The sequence below is a fragment of the Salvelinus namaycush genome, chromosome 29 (genome assembly GCF_016432855.1).
Source record: "Salvelinus namaycush isolate Seneca chromosome 29, SaNama_1.0, whole genome shotgun sequence".
Taxonomy (NCBI): domain Eukaryota; kingdom Metazoa; phylum Chordata; class Actinopteri; order Salmoniformes; family Salmonidae; genus Salvelinus; species Salvelinus namaycush.
Window position 1 is genome coordinate 1682076 of NC_052335.1, and position 17418 is coordinate 1699493.

At 43.3% G+C, this 17418-nt stretch overlaps 1 protein-coding gene across 1 annotated transcript in view; it reads right to left on the bottom strand.

The window, feature by feature from the left end:
* The window catches only part of LOC120024357 (SAM and SH3 domain-containing protein 1-like), a 124704-nt gene extending 107634 nt beyond the window's left edge, over positions 1-17070 (bottom strand). Inside the window, exon 1 of the mRNA XM_038968579.1 lies at positions 16860-17070. Within this exon, the coding sequence (XP_038824507.1) occupies positions 16860-16868 (9 nt within the window). The 5' untranslated portion in view covers positions 16869-17070. The remainder of the gene's footprint in view (positions 1-16859) is intronic.
* Positions 17071-17418: the final 348 nt, after the last annotated feature.

The window sequence follows — 17418 nt, forward strand, 5'->3', positions numbered from 1 at the left end:
GGCACAAGGTCGGTATGAGGGTATGACAATCTGGATACTGCCCAAGCCTAGCGGTGAACAGCAATCTTTCCACAGATTTTCAATGGAATTCAAGTCTAGGCTTTCGCTGGGCCTCCCAAGGACTTTCACATTCTTGTTCTAAAGCCATTCCAGCATTGCTTTGGCTTGGGGTCATTGTCTTGTTGGAACGTAAATCCCCCCCCCCCCCCCCCCCCACGTCCAAGGTTGTCTGCACTCTGAAGCAGGTTCTCGTCAAGGATTTGCCTGTATTTGGCTCCATTCATTGTTCCCTCTATCTTTACCAGTCTCCCAGTCCCCGCCACTGAAAATCATCCCCATTTCATGATGCTGCCACCACCATGCCTCACAGTAGGAATGCTGTTAGATGGGTAATGAGCTGTGCCTGGTTTTATCCAGACATAGCGCTTTTCATTCAGGCCAAAGAGTTTCATTTTTGTCTCATCAGACCACAGAATATTTTGCCTTATGCTCTCAGAGTCTTTCACGTGCCTTTTTGAAAACTCCAGGCATGCTGTCATGTGTCTTTTTCTCAGGAGCGGCTTCTGTCTGGCCACTCTCCCATAAAGCCCAGATTGGTGAAGTGATGTAGAGACTGTTGTCCTTGCGGTACGTTCTCCCATCACAGCCAAGAAACGACTGTATGAAGTTCAGCCAGAGTGGTCATTGGGTTCTTGGTCACCAGCCTGACCAAGGTCCTTCTTTCCCGTTTGCTCAGTTTGGTCCTTATATAGACCGTGTGTCTTTCTTTCTAAATCATGTCCAAACATTTGAATTGGCTACAAGTGGACTCCAATCAAGTTGTAGTGACATCTCAAGGACGATCAAAGGAAATGTGATGCACCTGAGCTCAATTTGTGGTGTCACAGCAAGGGATGTGAATACTTATGTAAATTAGACATGACTGTATTTCATTTTCAACAAATTTGCAAACATTTCTAAAAACATGTTTTCACTTTGTCATTATGGGGTATGGTGTGTAGATGGGTGATAAAAAAGTATTTAATCCATTATAAACTGTAAAATGTGGAATTTGTCAAGGGGTATGAATACTTTCTGAAGGCACTGTCTATCACAAATCGCTCATTAGTTTGAAAAACATTTGATATGCTTTTTAGGCCATATCACCCAGCCCTCATACTTAATTATGAGTCCATAACTCTATCCTCTGTTGACATGATAGACATCTCAGCCATAGCAGTGATGGCCAATCGTTCAATATTCATCCATGTTGATCTAGTCCGTGCCTGGTTTGGTGAGTGGTCAGCATGTATGGAGTCACTCTCTGAGGAGTGAACAGTCTCTCTGTCTGTCTCTCTATGGTCGTCTGAACAGGACCCAGTATCTCCATGCCAGCCTGGTATGAATGGGGCACTGTGGAGGCAGTGTGCCACACACGCACAACGGGCAGGCACACACCCACCCTGAGGGATGCAGGGTGGGTGATGGCTTCTTCTGAGAGGGCTATTGAAAACAATAGAGGATTAAAAACAAACGAGTCCGAGCCACACTGTGGAAAAACACAAACCCGGGAAGTGAATTTTAACCATCGCCCATCGGTAATGCATTACACATCAACAACAGTGTATTTAAATGAGCCGCAGACCGAGGCCCTGAGTCAAAAGTCCAGACTGCTCTGCTCTATTTTTCTCTCCTCACTCTGCCTCCCTGACTAGAATATATTCCTTAGAACCTCCAGCTACGTCCAGGCTGTGACATATGGTTAGAGATGGCTGATATTCCCTATGGAGGCCTCCCTCCCTCTCTCGCCGGGCCCAGGGCAGGCACATGCTTTCCCTCACATTCCTCACACTCTTATTAGAGACTAGCTACAGTACTGCCTAATCACCACAAACATGCCACAATCGATCCAGAGTTAAGCCTACCATGTCCACGAGGGAGACAGAGACAGAGCCAGACAATACCGTTTCATTCACTGTGTCTGTTCATGTAGAACGCCTGATTACAACTCGCCCAGATCATCAGTAAAAGTCCATGACCTTTCTGGGCCTATTAAACAATGTCTGCATAGAAACATCTCAGTCACAACTCCAGTTTGTGTATAGACGTGTGTGTATAGCATGGCCGCCTGTGTTTAAATGCCTAGAATACGGTCTGAGCGTGGTTTCCGTCTCAACCGTCAGCCCTGTATGTCTGTAATACTTCAACTCCCCAAGCTCCAGACCAAAAGCCTACGGCTCGCCCCGGCACAATGTGCTTTCTCGTGTTGTTGTTACAGCGTCCTAGGTATTTCCTTACTGCAGTGTTCCTCTGAGGGAGGCCAGTGTGTGTTAGCATAGCTGGGATGCCTCTCCGGCCATGAGCTCATACAGCCCATCATGCAGCTGAGAGCAGGATGGATCAATATCCATATCACGACCAATGGCACGATTTGATGAAATAACAACAAGGGAAGTGTGTGTGTGTGTGTGTGTGTGTGTGTGTGTGTGTGTGTGTGTGTGTGTGTGTGTGTGTGTGTGTGTGTGTGTGTGTGTGTGTGTGTGTGTGTGTGTGTGTGTGTGTGTGTGTGTGTGTGTGTGTGTGTGTGTGTGTGTGTGTGTGTGTGGGAGTGGGGGAATATGATAACAATAGTTGATAAGGCAGTGTGAGGAGGGTACTTGGGGGGGGGGGGGGGGTATGGGGCCAGTGGACAGGGGGTGATTAGTGGGGTATTGACTGTCGATGATGGGGGATTGGAGGGGATGGAACGTCTGGAAGTTGAGAAAATCAAAACTGCCCTTTTCTAATACACAGCCTATGGAGAAGGCAATTTTCTCTCAGTGTTATCTGACCAACAACAAAACGGGGGTCTGTGTCTGATAGGCTAGCTGACTAACCAACCAACCAGTTGAAAGTCTGAGTGTGCTAAAATTCTGTGAATGTGGGTGGAATGTGTGTGTATTGAATTCAAAGAAAATGGAAGGAATGACAACAACGACGGTTTCTGGAGTTGAACAGATGCCATAATGCAGTAGACCAAACAAGCTTTTATAATGGCTCCCACTCGTGCATACAAGAGTGCACCACCCTGTCTTGAGTCAAGTTCAATAGTCATGCTAACAGTAAGAACAGGCTGTTAAAGACAACACCCAGACCATTAACCCAGACAATTACAGAGAGAGCGAGAGAGAGAAAGAGAGAGTTCCCCAACCCCCACGACTAAAGCCAGAACACTGTTCTCGCTCTCCTTACCAACCATTCCCAAATTTCCTGTTCAGCTGAACCTCTTCAGAAGAACACTGTGACAACCCATTTGGGGCAGGTCCAACCTCCTCATTTCACTTCAGTACTTTACGCAACAACCATCTGACCAACAGCTTGGGGGAAATATTGTGTCGATCTTCCAGTAAAAAACTTGAGGCTGGAGTTTGTTATTCTAAGTCAATGGGGTAAAACACTAGTGGGAGGACTAACCTGACTGACCAGTCTCATGGTTTACTGTATCTAAGACTGATGACAGGGATTGCTCAACTGTGTACTGTTTATATTGTAGTAATACTTCTGCATGATATGTAGACATTTATCGGTAAAGTTACCCCACTCTTATTTTAAACACATGGCTCACTAACAGCCATAGGGAGAGAGAGGTTTCAGTCCTGGATTCCACATTAGAATATGCTACCTTTTCCCCTTAACAGAGAGGTGTATAGGAGAGAGTATTCTGACTGGAATACTGTAGCTGTAGGTAGCTACGTGGCCATTTAACCATCCGCTCTGAGCCAAACGCCAATTACACTAACGCGCACATCGAAAGAATTCATCAACTTCACTCTGCAACTTAACAGCCAAATGACTATGTACGCACAGAGAAAAAAAAATCTGCTCAAATGCAACCAGAAGAACAGAATATAAACTCAAAAAAAGAAACGTCCTGCGTTTATTTTCAGCAAACTTAACATGTGTAAATATTTGTTTTAACATAACAAGATTCAACAACTGAGACATAAACTGAACAAGTTCCACAGACATGTGACTAACAGAAATGGAATAATGAGTCCCTGAACACAGGGGGGGGGGTCAAAATCAAAAGTAACCGTCCGTATCTGGTGTGGCCACCAGCTGCACTACGTACTGCAGTGCATCTCCTCCTCATGGACTGCACCAGATTTGTCAGTTCTTGCTGTAAGATGTTACCCCACTCTTCCACCAAGACACCTGCAAGTTCCCAGACATTTCTGGGGGGAATGGCCCTAGCCCTCACCCTCCGATCCAACAGGTCCGGGCTCTTCGCTGGCCATGGCAGAATACTGACATTCCTGTCTTGCAGGAAATCACGCACAGAACGAACAGTATGGCTGGTGGCATTGTCATGCTGGAGGGTCATGTCAGGATGAGCCTGCAGGAAGGGTACCACATGAGGGAGGAGGATGTCTTCCCTGTAACGCAAAGCGTTGAGATTGCCTGCAATGACAACAACCTCAGACCGATGATGCTGTGACACACCGTCCAGACCATGACGGACCCTCCACCTCCAAATCAATCCCGCTCCAGAGTACAGGCCTCGGTGTAACGCTCATTCCTTCGACGATAAACGCGAATCCGACCATCACCCCTGGTGAGACAAAACAGCGACTCGTCAGTGAAGAGCAATTTTTTCCAGTCCTGTCTGGTCCAGTGACGGTGGGTTTATGCCCATAGGCGATGTTGTTGCCGGTGATGTCTGGTGAGGACCTGCCTTACAACAGGCCTACAAGCCCTCAGTCCAGCCTCTCTCAGCCTATTGCGGACAGTCTGAGCACTGATGGAGGGATTGTGTGTTCCTGGTGTAACTCGGGCAGTTGTTAGTGCCATTCTGTACCTGTCCCGCAGGTGTGATGTTCGAATGTACCAATCCTGTGCAGGTGTTGTTACATGTGGTTTGCCACTGCGAGGACAATCAGTTGTCCGTCCTGTCTCCCTGTAGCGCTGTCTTAGGCATCTCACAGTACGGACATTGCAATTTTATTGCCCTTTTATCTGCAGTCCTCATGCCACCTTGCAGCATGCCTAAGGCACGTTCACGCAGATGAGCAGAGACCCTGGGCATCTTTCTTTTGGTGTTTTTCAGAGTCAGTAGAAAGGCCTCTTTAGTGTCATAAGTTTGTAAGCTGTTAGTGTCTTATCGACCGTTCCAAAGGTGCATGTTCATTAATTGTTTATGGTTCATTGAACAAGCATGGGAAATAGTGTTTAAACCCTTTACAATGAAGATCTGTGAAGTTCTTTGGATTTTTACGAATTATCTTTGAAAGACAAAGGGTCCTGAAAAAGGGACGTTACTTTTTTGGCTGAGTTTGTTTTCTTTTTTCAATCATAACTCAGTATCTCAATCGGTGTCCTTCAATCCAACCTAAACCACCGTGATGAAACATTTACTCGAGGCTCTTATTGTGCCAGAGCTGCAACCCTCTACTGATAAGGCCTATTCTTTGGAGGGAAATATGGGTGTTGCTATTCAACACCTATCCTGGATGAATTCAAGGTCCTGATTTCCCTGAGCAGTCAATGTTTTTAGTCTATGAGGACAAATACCTCATGAGCCAGCAAGATGTTCTTTCTATAATTATTTTGAGAAACTCCCCCAACAAAAGCAGCAATCATGTGTACTCTGTCCTCCCGGGTGGCGCATTGGTCTAGGGTACTGCATCGCAGTGCTAGCTGCGCCACCAGAGTCTCTGGGTTCGCGCCCAGGCTTTGTCGCAGCCGGCCGCAACCGGGAGGTCCGTGGGGCGACGCACAATTGGCATAGCGTCGTCCGGGTTAGGGAGGGTTTGGCCGGTAGGGATATCCTTGTCTCAGTATGTAAAATGTAATAAAATGTATGCACTCTACTGTAAGTCGCTCTGGATAAGAGCGTCTGCTAAATGACTAAAATGTAAATGTAAATGTACTCCACAGCTGAAATAACCCCCTTATAAATAGCACACCAAGCCATTTCTGCCAGAGTTATTAAAGAATTCCATAACCAGCATGCAGGGCTAAACTCAGTTCGCTGACTGACCTCTTTGGTCCTCTTGCATGCTAAACTAACTGCCAAATTAGCTACAGTACTAATCTCTTAACTTAGAGTTCTCTCTCTGTCCCTCTCTCAAAGCAGTGCTTGTTATTTGTCGTGGCAGCAGAAGGTTCCAGAGGTCTCTAAACCATTTACTTCAGCTAAAGTGTTTGTTATTTGTCATGGCAGCAGAAGGTTCCAGAGGTCTCTAAACCATTAACTTCAGCTAAAGTGTTTGTTATTTGTCATGGCAGCAGAAGGTTCCAGAGGTCTCTAAACCATTAACTTCAGCTAAAGTGTTTGTTATTTGTCATGGCAGCAGAAGGTTCCAGAGGTCTCTAAACCATTTACTTCAGCTAAAGTGTTTGTTATTTGTCATGGCAGCAGAAGGTTCCAGAGGTCTCTAAACCATTAACTTCAGCTAAAGTGTTTGTTATTTGTCATGGCAGCAGAAGGTTCCAGAGGTCTCTAAACCATTAACTTCAGCTAAAGTGTTTGTTATTTGTCATGGCAGCAGAAGGTTCCAGAGGTCTCTAAACCATTAACTTCAGCTGAAGTGTTTGTTATTTGTCGTGGCAGCAGAAGGTTCCAGAGGTCTCTAAACCATTAACTTCAGCTAAAGTGTTTGTTATTTGTCGTGGCAGCAGAACGTTCCAGAGGTCTCTAAACCATTAACTTCAGCTAAAGTGTTTGTTATTTGTCGTGGCAGCAGAAGGTTCCAGAGGTCTCTAAACCATTAACTTCAGCTAAAGTGTTTGTTATTTGTCATGGCAGCAGAAGGTTCCAGAGGTCTCTAAACCATTAACTTCAGCTAAAGTGTTTGTTATTTGTCGTGGCAGCAGAAGGTTCCAGAGGTCTCTAAACCATTAACTTCAGCTAAAGTGTTTGTTATTTGTCATGGCAGCAGAAGGTTCCAGAGGTCTCTAAACCATTAACTTCAGCTAAAGTGTTTGTTATTTGTCATGGCAGCAGAAGGTTCCAGAGGTCACTAAACCATTAACTTCAGCTGAAGTGTTTGTTATTTGTCATGGCAGCAGAAGGTTCCAGAGGTCTCTAAACCATTAACTTCAGCTAAAGTGTTTGTTATTTGTCATGGCAGCAGAAGGTTCCAGAGGTCTCTAAACCATTAACTTCAGCTAAAGTGTTTGTTATTTGTCATGGCAGCAGAAGGTTCCAGAGGTCTCTAAACCATTAACTTTAGCTAAAGTGTTTGTTATTTGTCATGGCAGCAGAAGGTTCCAGAGGTCTCTAAACCATTAACTTCAGCTAAAGTGTTTGTTATTTGTCGTGGCAGCAGAAGGTTCCAGAGGTCTCTAAACCATTAACTTCAGCTAAAGTGTTTGTTATTTGTCATGGCAGCAGAAGGTTCCAGAGGTCTCTAAACCATTAACTTCAGCTAAAGTGTTTGTTATTTGTCGTGGCAGCAGAAGGTTCCAGAGGTCTCTAAACCATTAACTTCAGCTAAAGTGTTTGTTATTTGTCATGGCAGCAGAAGGTTCCAGAGGTCTCTAAACCATTAACTTCAGCTGAAGTGTTTGTTATTTGTCATGGCAGCAGAAGGTTCCAGAGGTCTCTAAACCATTAACTTCAGCTAAAGTGTTTGTTATTTGTCATGGCAGCAGAAGGTTCCAGAGGTCTCTAAACCATTAACTTCAGCTAAAGTGTTTGTTATTTGTCATGGCAGCAGAAGGTTCCAGAGGTCTCTAAACCATTAACTTCAGCTAAAGTGTTTGTTATTTGTCATGGCAGCAGAAGGTTCCAGAGGTCTCTAAACCATTAACTTCAGCTAAAGTGTTTGTTATTTGTCGTGGCAGCAGAAGGTTCCAGAGGTCTCTAAACCATTAACTTCAGCTGAAGTGTTTGTTTGGATACTAGCTTTAGGAACACATTCTTACTGGTTGTATGTTGTTCTGTTCGCGCTGTGGACAACGCTTTTGTCAGTGTCAGGACTAGCCTTGAGACTAGCTAGACATCCTCTAGGACAGTGGTTCCCAAATCCAGTCCTTGAGTACCCCCAACAGTACACATTTTTATTGTAAAAAAAAAAATCTAAAACTTTGAACATCCAACGGAGCACCATGAAATCCATTATTATAAAATGGAAAGAATATGGCATCACAACAAACCTGCCAAGAGAGGGCCGCCCACCAAAATTCACGGACCAGGCAAGGAGGGCATTAATCAGAGAGACCAAAGATAACCCTGAAGGAGCTGCAAAGCTCCACAGCAATTGGAGTATCTGTCCATAGGACCACTTTATGCCGTACACTCCACAGAGCTGGGCTTTACGGAAGAGTGGCCAGAAAAAGGCCATTGCTTAAAGAAAAAAAGAAACAAACACGTTTGGTGTACGCCAAAAGGCATGTGGGAGACTCCCCAAACATATGGAAGAAGGAACTCTGGTCAGATGAGACTAAAATTGAGCTTTTTGGCCATCAAGGAAAACACTATGTCTGGCGCAAACCCAACACCTCTCATCACCCTGAGAACATCATGCTGTGGGGATGTTTTTCACCGGCAGGGACTGGAAAACTGGTCGGAATTGAAGGAATGACAGATGGAGCTAAATACAGGGAAATTCTTGATGGAAACCGGTTACAGTTTATTCCAGAGATTTGAGCCTGGGACGGAGGTTCACCTTCCAGCAGGACAATGACCCTAAGCATACTTCTAAAGCAACACTCAAGTGGTTTAAGGGGAAACATTTACATGTCTTGGAATGGCCTAGTCAAAGCCCAGACCTCAATCCAATTGAGAATCTGTTGTATGACTTAAAAATTGGTGTACACCAGCGGAAACCATCCAACTTTAAGAAGATGGACCAGTTTTTCCTTGAAGAATGGGCAAAATTCCCAGTGGCTAGATGTGCCAAGCTTATAGAGACATACCCCAAGAGACTTGCAGCTGTAATTGCTGCAAACGGTGGCTTTACAAAGTATTGACTTTGGGGGGGTGAATAGTTATGCACGCTCAAGTTTTCAGTTTGTTTGTCATATTTCTTGTTTGTTTCACAAGAAAAAATATTTTGCATCTTCAAAGTGGTAGGCATGTTGTGTAAATCAAATGATTCAAACCCCCCACAAATCCATTTTAATTCCAGGTCGCAAGGCAACAAAATAGGAAAAATGCCAAGGGGGGTGAATACTTTCGCACGCCACTGTACAGTTAGGCCTTGAAGCTTAGGCTGATGCACTAATGCCAGATAGCTTAAGATAATGAAAGAAAAACATCAATGTAGCCTATATATTTAAATTGCACAAGAATTATACATTTCTGGAGTTTTTAAGGCATTGTTTTCTCTTTAGTCAATCCGCCCGCCCTTCATCCACACAATATTTGATGACTCTAAACCCACCCATCCCGCGGATATAACTGCAGGGACTGCAGTTATGAGTCAACCCACGCATCACTAACCCCTACACCTCAACCAGCAGCCCAGTCCAGGCTGGAGGAAAGACAGGGGCCAAGGGGAGGCGCGCCCCACCCTCTCCAGAGGTGTTTCCTGAGGATATCCTCCACAGCTCTGAGAGAAAAACCTGCCAGCGCTGCCTGGTCACGGACGCCAACAATAAGAGCCTGGACTGGGAGGGGTAGATCTGAGCTGATCTGGCCATTCTAGGCTCAAATGTGGCTAACCTAGGTTGGATGTGGCTATACTAGGCTGGGCTACGACTGACGGGGGGCTGAGGCTGACGCAGACTACACAATGCAACAATGTGAGGAGGAAAAGCTCTTTGAACAAATGGAGGTTTCTGTTAAGTTGACCATATGTTGTCACAGATACAGTGGAGAGTTTTAAAATACGTGTGGGCTGAAGGGGCTCACTCTAATAAAACACATCAAAGGCTGAGTAACAGGAAAAGGGCATTCAGCATATGTGAAGGGTGAACTAGCCCTTGAGATGGAGACAAAACACACTCGTACTGTATTGAGATCCGAACAACTTTACACTCTTAACAGATACGCCTTCCTCAACTAATAAAATGTCTTCTTGATGCTTAGCTTTGAGTCAAACATCCATGCAGATCGAGATGAAAGAGCTCTTTGAGACTAGCTGCCTGGGAGGACTGTCAGCTGTCCAGATATGTGATCAAATTAGAGGCTGACGCAGACTACAGCAAAATCACTGTTGGAACTAACTGCTATGCCAGCTAAAACGACATGGTATGAACTCAGACACCATTTGCAGAGGGAGGTATTAATGGTGTACTAAATGGTGTACTATGTGTGTACTATGTGCTGTTGAGGAGTGGTACTTCGACATATCCACCCATACACACCTGCATCCATACACAGTCACATTGTGGAAATGTTATACATGGCCTTTTCGACTATTTTGGAAAGCTACACAAAACATTTTAAGATCCGATTTGAGGAGACCCAATTGGGTCGGTTCCAGACTACTAACCCTGTTCAAGCAGCAGTATTGCCAATGTACCCATAATGCAACAGCTATATACCCCCTAACAGCCCCAGACTGTTAATTGAATTAGGGCTGTGTATACCCGGTTGCAACCACAAACAAATGACTGGCTCACTGAGGTATTCTCATGAAAAACATTCCTAGAAGTGGTTTAACCTCAGCCAGAGGGGCGCCAAGCAATAACACCAAAGGCAGCATGACACACAGGACCAGATCCCTCTGAGCTTTAGTTAACTATGATGAACGATGAACCACCTTGTCATAAAAAATAAAAAAAGATTGAACCTTTATTTAACTAGGCAAGTCAGTTTTAAAAAAAATCTTATTTCATTACACAGTCATTGATAGGTTTAGGATCAATTATAATTCAATTCATTTATTCTTGAACTGGAATTTCAATTCACTTCCTGGTCATTAGCTTACTGTATCTGAGCCTCTCTAATGCAGTTAAAACTGTACTGAGTGACAAAGAGAACTGCAGTGGTAGACACGTCATATGACCAAATGAGCTAGATTAGATTTATATCGGGGGGAAAACTGTGCATACTTTACATTCATTAGGTTACTGAGAAGCTGTGTCAACTCCAACCATCTGCTGTACATTCTAATCTGTAACAGCAGATGTTTTAATAGGCCCAGGCACCAGCTAACTCAAAAGGGCATTCTTATGTAGGGCCCCAGAGACAAAGGCCATAGAAAAAGCCTTACGTACTAAAAACAAACTAAATATAGCATGGCCATTTTGCTGCCAAAATGATAGGGAATCAATTGTGTTGAGGCCCATTGAACTGTACACGTTTCATAAACATTGGGGATTGAATATATTGTTGGCCTGTGATAACTTTGAGAGAAATACTGAGTGAAACACCACAGATTTCAGATGGCGTGTTGGCTGCTGAGCTACAGTTTTCAAGCCATTTCCAGTCAGTTACAGCCTGTTTTCCTAGAGCATTGGTCACCAATCTTTTCTGAATCAAGATCACTTTCGCAGTCTAAAAGAAAGCCGATATATATATATTTTTAAACATGGCTTATAAAAGGTTACATTAACCTAATAAAAACAGTTATGTAGGAATGAGATTTGTGCAGTAGGCCTAATACATTATCACAGCATATTGTCTGGCCTGCCAATAGTGAAATTCTCAGACCATATTATATTTCAGAACTCGAGCTTTGATAACAAAATCGATCAGTTGGTGTAGCACTTGCGAAGAACAGCTGAGCATAACCTGAAATAATATGCAAATAATTTGCTTTTATGTTTTCCTAGACTGACAGTACCTTCATCTGATGGGTCATGCTGCTTTCAAGACAACTGGGAACTCGGTGAAAAAAACTAGGTCAAATCATGACGTCAGTGATCTTTAGGTCGGAAAGTCGGAGCTCTAGAAAGATGACAGAGTTTCCGTCTTAGAATTTCTGTCACGAACCGGCTCAAAGCCCATAACAAAAAGGGAGACAACGTAGAGATAAGGAGTAACAAAAATATATTTATTAACTGAGGTAACCTACATACAATTAACAATGGTGTGTGTAGTCAGTAATCAGTAGTGTAAGTGAGTGGTTGCGTGTATGTAGGTGATAGTGAGGAGTGTTGAAAGATGCCAAAGCAATCAAACAAAACCGGCCCCAAAAAATGCCACAACCAAAATCAAACAGTGGGTCTGCACTGCACGGCAGGTAGCCTAGTGGTCAGAGTGTTGGGCCAGTAACCGAAAGGTTGCTAGATAGAATCCCTGAGCTGACAACGTAAAGAATCTGTCATTCTGCCACTGAACAAGGCAGTTAACCCACTGTTCCTAGGCCATCATTGTAAATAAGAATTTGTTCTTAACTGACTTGCCTTGTTAAATAAAGGCTACATTATTTTTTTTATCAACAAAAATATATATTCAAATTAGCCACCCTTTGCCTTGATGACAGCTTTGCACACTCTTGGCATTCTCTCAACCAGCTTCATGAGGTAATCACCTGGAATGCATTTCAATTAACAGGTGTGCCTTGGTAAAAGTACATTTGTGGAATTTCTTTCCTTCTTAATGTGTTTGAGCCAATCAGTTGTGTGGTGACAAGGTAGGGGTGGTATACAGAAGATAGACCTACAGTATTTGGTAAAATACCAAGTCCATATAATGGCAAGAACAGCTCAAATAAGCAAAGAGATATGACAGTCCATCATTACTTTCAGACATGAAGGTCAGTCAATCCGCAAAATTTCAAGAACTTTGAAAGTTTCTTCAAGTGCAGTTGCAAAAACCATCAAGCGCTATGATGAAACTGGCTCTCATGACGACTGCCACAGGAAAGGAAGACCCAGTTACCTCTACTGCAGAGGATAAGTTCATTAGAGTTACCAGCCTCAAATTGCAGCCCAAATAAATGCTTCACAGAGTTGACGTAACACTTGTTTAACACTTTTTTGGTTACTACATGATTCCATATGTATTATTTCATCGTTTTGATGTCTTCACTATTATTCTACAATGTAGAAAATAGTAAAAATAGAGAAAAAACCTTGAATGAGTAGGTGTGTCCAAACTTTTGACTGGTACTGCATATATATTTTTTATATTCTAACGGTTATTGACTGGCCAACTACAGTCATCCAACATTCAATGACAGTCACAGCCCTAATAGTGACCAGTGTGAAAAACATTCAATCAGATGTGTCTCTGTTCTGTGACATCATAATTAGTGATGCACCGATATTACATTTTTGGCCGATAACGATATCCGATACTTTCCTTGCCAAAAAACCCCGATACCGATAATCGATATTAAACATTTTAGCGGCCTTTTAAGCATTCTACTACAGTTAAATAGTTAACACACACACATGGACGCAGAGGTCTAAGGAACTGCATCTCAGTGCAAGAGGCGTCACTACAGTCCGTGATTGGGAGTCCCATAGGGCGGCGCGCAATTGGCCCAACGTCGTCCGGGTTTGGCCGGGGTAGGCCTTCATTGTAAATAAGAATTTGTTCTTAACTGTCTTGTCTAGTTAAATAAAGGTTATACACACACACACACACACACACAACACACTGACCAAAAAGTTATTTGGTTGGCAATTACGTATGTCCCCATTACCAGTAAAACATAATCAAAACATATTTCTTTAATTTACTTGTGCTTTTTCGTTGTTCATTTGTTCAGTCGTTTCATTCTCAAACAGGATTTCTATGGAGCACCGTTTGGGTCTTTGCTTGTTAAAAAATATTATATTTAACACTATTTGACGTGTCAAATAACACTATTTGACGTGTCAAATAAGCTTGTTGACCAATCAGGACCTGAATTTGACTGCACGTCACAAAATAATTTAACGCGCTCATACATTTGATATGTAGTTATTACACATTACACTATCACTTGTATTTCATATGTCACAACGATTCATCGATACGTATGCTATGATGCTGGTAAAGTTGTCTCGGGCACCTACAGTGCTGGTCATAAAAAAGCTAGCTAGCTCATGGATGCAAACAATGTTCTTCCCCAAAAACAAAGCAAAACGACATAATCTGTTTCAGTAGCGATAGTTAGCTAGCTAACTATATAGCTAGGTGTCATCATCTAAAATAACCCTAATTTATAAGACAGTTCTTATTTAATTAATGGTGGTCGGACCCATCTCTGTGAAGCTAGCCACAATAAGGATTAGCCACAATAGTGGACTTTGCAGTTAGCCTTCAAAATAAAAGTAATAATTCTACTATTTGTATTCATTTGCATCACTGTCAATGACATACTTTTATTTTGAAGGCAAACCGCAAATTCCACTATTGTGCCTAATCCTTATTGTGGCTAGCTTCACAACACATAACCCGGTACGGTCGAGCCTCACTCTTTAGATGAAGCTAGCTGGCGGTTTACAATGTTAGCTTTGGGCAACAGGGTTAAGTTGCTGGCTAGATATTTATTTTCATGAACTGAAGTTCAATTTCAATAGGCGAACAACAAGTGGCAACCTAGCTAATACTTACTCACAAGGATTCCTAAATCATTGCTAAGAATAATGAAAATTACTGCAGTTTTTACTGGTCATTGTTTTCAGGCTGGTTGTATTGGTGCTAGCTAGGTACCAAGCTAAAGCTAGCTACCCCAGAAGTTGCGGTCGAACAAATGATGCTTTATTACCAACGCGGTATTGTAAACACATCGTTCGTGGCCGGTGTTTGCTCGTTTGCTGACTTTTTTGTAGAGCTTTGACAGTGCTACTGTAACTTTTTTGACATGCAAAGACCCACACGGCATTCCATAGTATGTATGTCATGAAGCTAATAGCAGTGACTCTACTACCGTGTGACTCCGGTAGGGCAACATCGGAAAAATAGCGCACTTGGTAGTGTTAACCGGTGCTCAACCAGTCGGTAAAAGCCAACTTCACCCACGACAGAGAACCATTGACTGTCAAGGGCAATGAATTCCATTATCTTGGCTTTAATTGATTTCGCCTTTGAGTTGTCTCACTGAAATTTTGTTACTCTTTCAAATGACTGCTCGACTTGTTGACTGCTCGATCCACACAGCAGACATTGTGTGCTAGGTTATGAATGCTGTGTTGCACGTGTAGCGCAACATTTTACGTGGCGTCATTACGTCATATAGGTATGCACGGTAGCTTTGACATCGTTTTTGCACATCGGGCGTTAAACTCGACATCAGCCGATACCGATGTTGGCATTTTTTGCTAATATTGTCCGATTCCGATATGTTCACCGATATATCGTGCATCCCTAATCATAGTGACATTATTGGTGATAAAACATACATTAAAAGACCACATGCCCCAGTCTCAGGCATCCGTGAAAAGGGAGGATGTTTGAAAGGCTGTGGCTTGCAGTCACCTATGGAGGAGGTGTCACACCAGTGTCTCTCTCTCTCTCTGTGTGTGTGTGTGTGTGTGTGTGTGTGTGTGTGTGTGTGTGTGTGTGTGTGTGTGTGTGTGTGTGTGTGTGTGTGTGTGTGTGTGTGTGTGTGTGTGTGTGTGTCCTGCAGGCAGGAGAAAGACATCAAAGAGCACTGGTAGACATTTGCCTCCAAAGTACTACATCTGGTAAAATCGCCTGGCTGGGGTCCCAGGTCTCCCACCCTGAGTCAGAGGCCAGAAGACACTTTCATCAATTACACACACCCCACACACAGAAACACACACACACACACCTCTGTCTCTATCTTCAGTGCTAGGCCCTTTCACACTCCATTCACATATACTGAGCCAGACGAGACCACATTAACACGTTGATTTTCAAACGACAAACCATTCACACTGGGAAAAGACCAAAACACATTTGCTCTACTGATCAATCAGATCCAATGACCCACACACGTCAAGATGGCTGTGTCACCCTGGCCCCTCACAAAAAACACGAGGCAAAGGTGATTATGTAGATGAACGTGACCTTTTACATATCTTAATTGCAGGATTTGCCATGCACTTTAGGGAGATGTGGATTGGTATAGGCCTATGTGGACTACGATTGCTAGACATCAAAGTGATATTGTAGTCAAAACGGTGCCAATTATTATTCCAACGTGCTTGAAGGTCCGCACTGATATCGGACTAACAAGAAAAACGTACAATTAAATCTTTTCAGTCCTGAAATGTGACAATCTGATTTGAAAAATGCAATTTTCAACAATGTTTCTCATCATAACCTTCCCAAAGTAACATTCCATTACAGTAGCACAGCAACAAGTGTTTTGGCAGTATGATTATTACACAGCGGTGCTCAACTCCTCTAAAACTTTATGAACTCTTACGAAAAAAGACTGCAGTTAGAGTGCAGTATAACTGCAGTTATAAACTGGGTGGTTTGAGCCCTGAATTCGGATTGGTTAAAAGCCATGGTATATGAGACCCTATACCACGGGTATGACAAAACATTTATTTTTACTGCTCTATTTACATTGGTAACCAGCTTATAATAGCAATAAGGCTCCTCGGGGGTTTGTGATACATGGCCAATATACCACTGCTAAGGGATGTGTCCAGGCACTCCGCGTTGCGTAGTGGTTAAGAACAGCGCTTAGCCTTCATATATTGGCCATATACCGCACCTCCTCTTGCCTTATTGCTTAATTAGGGTGCAGTATAAGTGCAGTATGCTGCAAATATTGGGTCCAAAATAATACTGTTTTTACTGAAGTTATTTTGCAGTGGTATAACTGTAGTACACTGCAGTTATTCTGCAATTACTGCGTCCAAAATACTACAGTCCACTGCAGTTACTGCACTTTTACTGCAGTTTCAAAACAGCAATATTTGTTTTCTAAGGGAACTGTTACAATGGTGTAACAATGCGACAGTGAAGTTAAATCAACGAATTGTAACGAAGCTTGATCTGCAAAGATGTAACTAACCACTGATATCTTCGCAGCTCACGTGGACTTGAATAATAGCACACAAACAGTTACTTTTTCACATCGAGAGCAACATACCATTTTCATCGGATTCCAAGTTTCATTCAAATCCGATCACCTCAAATACAGAAGAGCTCCCCGTGAACAGGTTGAAGAAGGGAAATACCCGAATCCGAAACCCACACGTTGGGCATGGAGGATGGAAAGTAAACGTTGAGCTTGGCGCTTTGAGAAATAGAACCGGGATTGCGTTGTTGTTTTGGGACGTGATTTAAGCCTACATGCATTAACCAGCATCAACCACTGAATGGGCAATGACTGTCCCCCTTTGAGGGCCACAGTTGAAAAGCTTTTCTCAGTTGGTTGTTACCTTCCTGTCTCCCCTCCCCCAAACCAAACTGCCCCCAAACTTACCAGCATCCCCATCACGTCTGTCCAGAGTTTGGAAAAACTGTCAGACACCGCGCCGCCCGCCTCGGGTTCTACGAAGGCGGCTGCCTGGTCGCCTTGGCCCTCCATAATGTCTATGGTTATGAAGTATTTCCTTTCGCGCACTTTTAATCCGTGACCATACGCAATTGGTTGGCTACAAAAACGGTGACGACCCGTAGTGGGTGACAGACACCTCTGCTTGAGA